The sequence below is a fragment of the Castanea sativa genome, chromosome 1, assembly GCF_040712315.1.
Source record: "Castanea sativa cultivar Marrone di Chiusa Pesio chromosome 1, ASM4071231v1".
Classification (NCBI taxonomy): Eukaryota; Viridiplantae; Streptophyta; class Magnoliopsida; order Fagales; family Fagaceae; genus Castanea; species Castanea sativa.
In genome coordinates, this window is record NC_134013.1 from 68,896,460 (window position 1) to 68,904,558 (window position 8,099).

Sequence of the window (8,099 nt, forward strand, 5' to 3'; positions counted from 1 at the left end):
ATATTCATAGAATTCAGTCTTATTAAATACACCCAATTTCAGGTATCATACCTCAAGTCCACCAACCAATCAACCATACCTTCCACCAATAGAAAACAAAAACTAATAACGTCAGCATATAACTATTCATTGAAAGCAAAACCAATAATTTGTACGAGGAGAATGACATTATAAAATAACCACTGAGGGATGCAAAGTCAATAGAAATCATTAGAGAGAGAGAGAGAGAGAGAGAGAGAGATGGCATGGAGAAAGTGTTACAAGGATGCTCTTCCATTTTCAGCCATGGTTGCAACAGAGTGCATAAACGTTGGCTTAAACATCTTATACAAAGCATCCACTTTGAAAGGACTGGGCTTCTATGTCTTTATTCTCTACTCCTCTGCCATTGGTACTCTTGTTCTCCTCCCTTTGGCCTTCATCTTTCGTGGGTATGTCTCTTGATTTCCATTTCTATAATATTAGTGAAACAAATACTCGATAAATTATATTTTCAAACTTATTTCAAACTTAAACTTTCAAAATATTTTATGCAAACCTCAAATTTTATTTTATTTTCTTAATTTCCAAAAATCAAAAAAAACATTTCATTTAAACCCTCTATCACAAATTCTGTTTAATCTCATTAATGGTAAATTTTATTTTTAATTATAAGGTTTGAGGTGAAATTTCTTTAAACCATAAGGATTAAATGAAACCATATAAAATTATAACTTTTAATTAAAATCATATGAAACTGTGAGTGTTAAATAAAAGTATTTGAAATTATAAGGTTTAAATAAAACTTATCCAAAACAACGAGGTTTATATATATATATATATATATATATATATATATATATATTTATTTATTTATTTATTTATATTCTCAATATCTTTCACATTCTCATATCATTTACATTATGATTTTACATCGAGATTTTGAGGACAAGTTTCTTTCAGAACTATTTGGGGAGAAACCTTTCAAATTTTACTTGTATCTTTTTATTGAATGTTAATTTTGAAATTTTAACTTTTAGATTGCATGTTCTTTATGTTTTTACATCATCTCAAATTTCATTCAAATTGGATATTATTTACTATTCGTTCAATAAACTTATTTTCTATGTATAATATTTTACCATAAAAACTTGAAATTTAAACATATCATTAATGACATAGATATTGGTATTTGATCTTTTTGAAATTTTACAAGTATGAATAATATAATTAGAACATATAATCTAATTGTTAGATTTTCAAAATTTACACCCAATAAAAATATATAAGAAAAATTTGAAGAGTGTCTCTCCAAACTAATTTGGAAAGAATCATTTTCCAGGTTTTGACGATGTATTTAGTTATAGAATATTTGATGGAATATTAACAAAAATGCTACTTCATACATGTAGAACAGCCGGGCTTCCTACAATCAAGTGGCCTCTCATCAATAGAATTTTACTACTTGTACTGATTGCGTAAGGATGTATTACACAGAAAAGCTCTTGCAATTTGATTTTAGATTTGATAGATACGAAAGAATTTCAATTTATGTCATTTGCTCTATGATGATTACTCTTTATCATCATGCCAAAATACCAATTGATTCATGATGTAGGTAGGATTTGAACTCCAAATCTTTTGTTCAATGAAGATTTTATGAGTTGAGCTAACTGAAATCCATTGATTTGTTCGAGTTCATTTGGTTCACTTGATGTAACCAAATCATACCAGCTTCCAACTTCCAAGAAATGTGGGATGTGTTGGCTGTTCATAATTTACGGGAATGTAAGATTATTACAGTGTAACGATAATGTGATTACCCATCAAATGGTTGCAATGACTAAATTGCCACCCATGGAAATATGAGATTTTATTTTAAATGACTCAGTTGTCCAAATAGTTGTAACACATAACTCCAAAATAAGTGTCTGAAATGTGTATTTTGGTCTTATGCTTATATCTTTTTATGTTTGGGAGGGTATGCAGGTTTATAGCTCAGTTGTGTGGCTATAAAGGAATAGAATACAGTTCACCGACTCTTGCTTCAGCCATCAGCAACCTCTCACCGGCTTTTACCTACATACTTGCTGTTATTTTCAGGTCTTTCTTCTTCATTCTGATCAGCAACTTCACTCAAGTAATTTTTTTACCTAATTTTTATTATTATTTATAATTCAATAGTTAAAGAGGAGGGATTTGAACCATGAACGTTTCCATTAGAAATCCGAGGAATTGCTAATTAAGTTACAAGGCTTTTAAGTTTTGATGGTCCCTAAAATTTGTAGTGTGTTGCAATTGTGACCCTAATTTTTTTTTTTAAATTAAATAATATACTTTTGCAAAGTATTGTGTACTACCACTAATAGTTTGTTTCTTTTCAAGTAGTTGAAGTCCTCAATACATATAGAGTTGTTTACACACTTATAATCTACCATTCATCCTCCCTACCTACTAAAACGCACTCATTAATTTAGGAACAACAAAGAAAAAGAAAAAGAAAAAGAAATTTTTTTGTTAAATCATTATTTTAATGATGATCTTAATTAATATAGCCTGCTTGCTCGAAAGCGATTAGGAGTGATGATATTTGCCCCCTTTTTTTTTACGCATTTGCCCCTAAATTTTTTAAAAATTAAATAATATACTTTTGCAAAGTATTGTGTACTACCACTCATAGTTTGGTTCTTTTCAAGTGGCTGAAGTCCTCGATACATATAGAGTTGTTTACACACTTATAATCTACCAGTCATCCTCCCTACCTACTAAAATGCACTCATTAATATAGGAATAACAAAGAAAAAAAAAAGCAAAAAAAAATTTGTTAAATCATTATTTTAATGATGATCTTAATTAATATAGCCTACTTACCTGAAAGCGATTAGGAGTGATGATATTGGCTCCTTTTTTTTATGCATTTGCCCCTAAATTTTTTTAAAAAATAAATAATCATTCATCCTCCCTACCTACTAAAATGCACTCATTAATTTAGGAACAACAAAGAAAAAAAAATTTGTTAAATCATTATTTTAATGATGATCTTAATTAATAGAGCTTGCTTTCCCGAAAGTGATTAGGAGTGATGATATTTGCCCAATTTTTTTATGCATTTGTTTATTCCTTTTGTGAAGTGACTTTTGTTGTGAGGAACTCAATTAGTTCATAAAATGAGGATCGCGGCAATAGCGTGGTTTTTGTTTATTACATAAGACAATACACTAGTCTATTACATAAATAAACAAAACAAAACAAAGAAAACCCAAACATAGAACAGGTTGCCAAAATATACAAAACATCTCAGGCCCTTAGGCAGAAGCCCCTGAGATGAGATATTCAAGAAAGTTGCGGTTGCTTCTCGAGCATGAAATCTTGCCTCCCCAAGAATTCTGCAATCTAAGTTGATGACAGAAACTTCTCTAGAAAGGGATCCAAATAGTTTAATGTAGAGCTTCATATACATAAACCAGCAATTTCTGTATAACTAACCAGAACCACTATGGATTTAACGCCTTTGAACTTGCAAATTTTTAATTTTTTAAATGAGCGGTAGAGTGATTGATTGCATATCAAAGATGGTACAAAGAATTACAAAGTGGAGAAGGTCTAATATATAAAGATAGTGCAGGAGGTCATGCGCTCATTGCCTTGCTTCTTGACATATTATTGAGCATTTATGTATACATTTATGCTTTGTGATAAAACTTAAACTTCTTAAACCCACCTCTTCCTTATAGATACTAGCATGTATAACCGTAGTACAATGATTACGCCTATGCTTTAATCATTGAGTGTCATGAACACATTTATTGCTGATTACTATCACTAAATTTTCTTCCTTTCCTTTATATTTATTTGTTCTTCAAAAGAATGGAAAATCTAGCCTTGAGAAGCTCAATCACTCAGGCTAAAATCATTGGCACATTACTATCAATATCAGGAGCATTCATAGTGCTTTTCTACAAGGGCCCTGCAATCATATCTCCATCTCAATCACCATCTCTTTCACTTCATTCTCCACGAGGCACATCAGAAACAAATTGGGTGCTAGGTGGCCTTTTACTTGCTATTGAGAACCTTCTGTTTTCAGGCTGGAGAATTGTTCAGGTACTTTTATGTGATAGGTGATACTTCAAAGTATGGATTTGATTAAATTGGATTGGATTGTATGACTGTGTTATGTGTGGGCATGTGCCAAGTCCCACATTGGGAGTTTACTAGGTAGAGCTTGGCTTGGCTTATATAAATGATTGTGAGTAGCCCTGATTGTAACTTGATTAGTCCTTTCTATATATAGCACGAATGTAAGTAATACTTTTCTTGTCTCATGACATTATGAGACAAAGAATTAAGAGAAGCTAAAATTGAATTCTCTGCAATTTTTTACAGACCCAAGTTATGAAAATATATCCAGCAGAGATAGTAGTGGTCTTCTTATACGCCTTGTGTGGAACAATTATATCTGCACCAGTATGTTTAATGGCAGAAGGAAACTTGCGTGCTTGGACACTAAGGCCTGATGTAGCATTGGTCACCATAATATACTCGGTAAGATCCAAGAAACATGGACAATACCAAATGACAGAAGTTATTGATAATATCTAACTTTCATTCTCCCCAATCAGGGATTCTTTGGTTCATCCATCGGTGTTGTTCTCGCATGGGTCTTGCACTTGAAGGGGCCTGTGTATGTTTCAATCTTTAAGCCATTGTCAATAATCATTGCAGCTGCTATGGGTGTCATATTCCTTGGTGATGCTCTCTATCTTGGGAGGTATATATATCTCTCAATCTCATCAAAATGCACATTTACACATGTATCGAAACACAAATTACCTTCTCCCCCAGACTAAAATACCAATTAGAGTACTCTATCAAGAAGAAAAGATCAGCTAATTTTCACAGTCCATTGGCATTTTTTCTTTTCTTCCTAATGTTGCAGCATCATTGGAGCAATAATATTATCAATCGGATTTTATGCTGTCATATGGGCAAAACATAAAGAGGAATTGAGCTTGGGATCTTCATCTGATGATAAGACCCCTTTGTTGAATAGCCACAAATTTGAAGGTATGTAGAACAGATATTTGCAGGTGAATACTAGCTGATTAAAGATTGAATAGCACTGAGCTACTTGCAATCCAATACCTCAATGATATTTTTGCTTTTACAGTAAAAGTGCACCTCAGAAGGGCTAAAGATCTGGGTTGATATCTGAGTACCTACAATCAGCAATTAATCATTTCTTTTGTTTTATTTTTGAAATGAGCTTCTTAGGTTGCTGATGAAGAAATGAGTGTGTAGTGGTTGGGGAGTGAGGTTATTGAAGAACAAGGAAGAGTGATTGACTGGTTCAAAGTTGTCACCCTCCAAGAAGTAGGGAGAATAGAAGAAAGAATTGAGAATGAGGAAGGAATTTGAATTACATTTCTTGTATGTTTGTCAATAAATCAATTACAAGTATTTACAGGTAGTTCTTACAATGGCATTAGCCATTGAGAACCAATACAATTTAACCACAACTCAACTACTGGTATAACTAACTCAACTGACTAAAAAGTAACAACTAACTAATTAACTGTCACACTGCGACCCTATCACTAACATCTTTATCACTTAACAGCTTATCACAGCATCATTACTGATCATTCCATCCAATAAATGCTGTCACTCTACAGACTACAGTCAATATAACAAAGAAGGAGAATGATAAAGGAATTTGCACTACATTTCAGATATGTTGGTCAATGTATCAATTGCAAGTATTGATAGACAATTCTTGCAATGGCATTAGCCAATGAGAACCAATACAACTCAACCACGACTCAACTACTAGTATCTAACTCAACAGACTGATGACTAACTAACTGTCACACTCTATAACTAACATCTTATCACTTGACAGCTCATCAAAAAATCACTACTAATCATTCCATCTGATAAATGCAGTCACTCATCACTCAATATTACTAGTGCAAAACCCACTGTTTTGTAGAACCCACTGCTCTTTCAGCATTTCAAGCTAGCTACTTGACATTACCCTCCCCTTCAGAGAATTTTGCCTACAAGTTGAGGGTAATGCTTTTGAAGAGCATGCAAGATCTCCCAAGTGGCATCTTCTACAGGGGTACCTTGCCAAAGAACCATGACATAAGAGATGGCTTTGTTATGAATTTTCTTCATCCTCCTTGGCTTTAGGCTCAGAAAAAATGACACCTTCTGTATCAACATGAGGCAAGGAAGATAAAGGAATCACATGAGCTCCCAATTTTAGCTTCAAGCAGGACATATAAAAAACTGGATGAAGCTCAGAATGAGAAAGTCCAACTTATAAGCCACTTAGCCTACTCTTTGAAGCACCTGGAATGGCCCATAGTACTCCTATATAATCACATTGAGCCAATATTTCAGATTATAGTTAGTGTCCAACTGACACACATAAAAGATAGCACTAAACAGAGCAAAGTTGCCTTGGTTCCTCTGTCATCATCGTTGGCAAATCATTGGTTGAACCGTTGAACTTGATGTTCTTGCTGCCGGGGGTTGTAACTCCCCCTGAATGATTTCCAGATTTGTTAGTGGTTATTTGCAGATAAGTCATGCTTAGTAAAGAAACCAAAATTACATTTGTCCAGTTTACATGAGAGCATAAGTGGTTATTTACCATCACTTCCCTGCTTGTGGGCAAGAATAGAGAGAAAACGAGAGACAGAGGACATGCTTTTTTATATCCAAGAAAAAACTTCTTACAGTCATCATTCATCATTGCAGCTCTCCAACATGCAGCTAGGGTCTTCCAATTCTTGACAAGTTAACCGTTCAAACTTCAAACCAGTAACCTACAGAAACATATATGCGTGAGTCTGTGTGATATAGAGTGAGAGAGAATTCAGTAAGTGTCAAAGATTGAATGCCAGTCTTGCCTGAAATTTGTTTCATGAATCTAAAAAATATAATGTCGGAAGCCGTTAAAAAAAAAAACTAAAACTAATGGTCATTTCACACATTTGGCGTTGATAAAGTTCAAGCCACTTGTTATAGAGACGGATTCTTGGTAAAACATAGCATTATTTTGCTAATGTCATTGGGAAAAATAAATTTTAAAATGGAATCCACATCTCTAATGGTTTAGATCAAGGATATGGATACTTTAGAAAATAACAGGAAAAAGAGGAACACATTAACTGTTTAAAACAAACAAAGAAAAGGTTGTGCTATTTTAAGTGATGAAATATTATGAATAAGTGAATAACAATGATTCGCACTTCCAGATCCTCTCTGCTGAACACTAAGTGACAGCACATTAGACAATTCTTCCTCATAGACTATGTCCTCATAAACAATACTAATGGAACCATTAAGCACCTGTTCCATATTTACTAAAAGAAACTATATAACGAACATCATAAAGAATCCCTCTTTTGCAAAGCAATTCCCATAAAGAAGTATAGAGAACCACTAAGAGATAAAGCATGAAGTACAATCAGTTGCAATGGTTACATCGAAACTCTGAAGCAGCATAAAAGGAAGAAAATCCACAAACAGGGGTGAAGCCAAGAAATTTTTCCGGGGGGGACCAAGTTAGTTGTGCCTACGTGAACTCAAAATGCATTAAATCTTATGAACTGAAATTTCTAATAATCTATTTTTCTATATACACAGTTAAACAATTTGTAATCCTGTATCACGTTATAAGGAACCAATTTTTTTTTTTTTGTGGTAAGCAGGGAAAATATTAATAACAAAGGAATAGAAACAGAGGAGCAGAAGCGCTCATACATAGTACCCGCAGCATCAAGGCTAACCAACAGTGCCACTTCAGCTGGGGGAATTGAAAATTTACAAAATCTTGAGAAAGCATGGCACCTCCCTATAACAATGTTGAATTTGGACTTTTGGAATTTTCTGCAATCCCTCTTTGCAGTCAGCCAGTATGATATCATTACTGTTCGAACTCCCCTCATTTTTCTTTAGTATGTCAACCACTATCTTTGTGTCTAGCTCAATCAAAACATTAGTAAGACTTAATTCAATGCAAAGATTGATCCCATCCCGAAGGGCCCATAGCTCAGCTGTGACACTGGTGGTGTATCCAATTGCTCTGGCATAACCACTTACCCAGT

General features: G+C 33.6%; 1 protein-coding gene across 3 annotated transcripts; it reads left to right on the plus strand.

Annotated features, from left to right (window-relative positions):
* The first annotated feature begins 223 nt into the window (after positions 1-223).
* Positions 224-5,491, plus strand: LOC142644079 (WAT1-related protein At5g40230-like). Of its 3 annotated transcripts, none has more exons than XM_075818760.1 (8): positions 224-431; positions 1,392-1,457; positions 1,969-2,082; positions 3,846-4,083; positions 4,366-4,524; positions 4,602-4,750; positions 4,919-5,046; positions 5,150-5,491. In XM_075818760.1, the coding sequence occupies exons 1-8, from the start codon at positions 241-243 to the stop codon at positions 5,185-5,187; spliced, it is 1,083 nt and encodes a 360-aa protein (XP_075674875.1). In that variant the 5' UTR covers positions 224-240; the 3' UTR covers positions 5,188-5,491. The 3 variants fall into 3 exon arrangements, with proteins under 3 accessions (XP_075674875.1, XP_075674881.1, XP_075674886.1); XM_075818766.1 differs by having other exon boundaries at positions 5,254-5,491; XM_075818771.1 differs by having other exon boundaries at positions 231-431; positions 1,397-1,457.
* Positions 5,492-8,099: the final 2,608 nt, after the last annotated feature.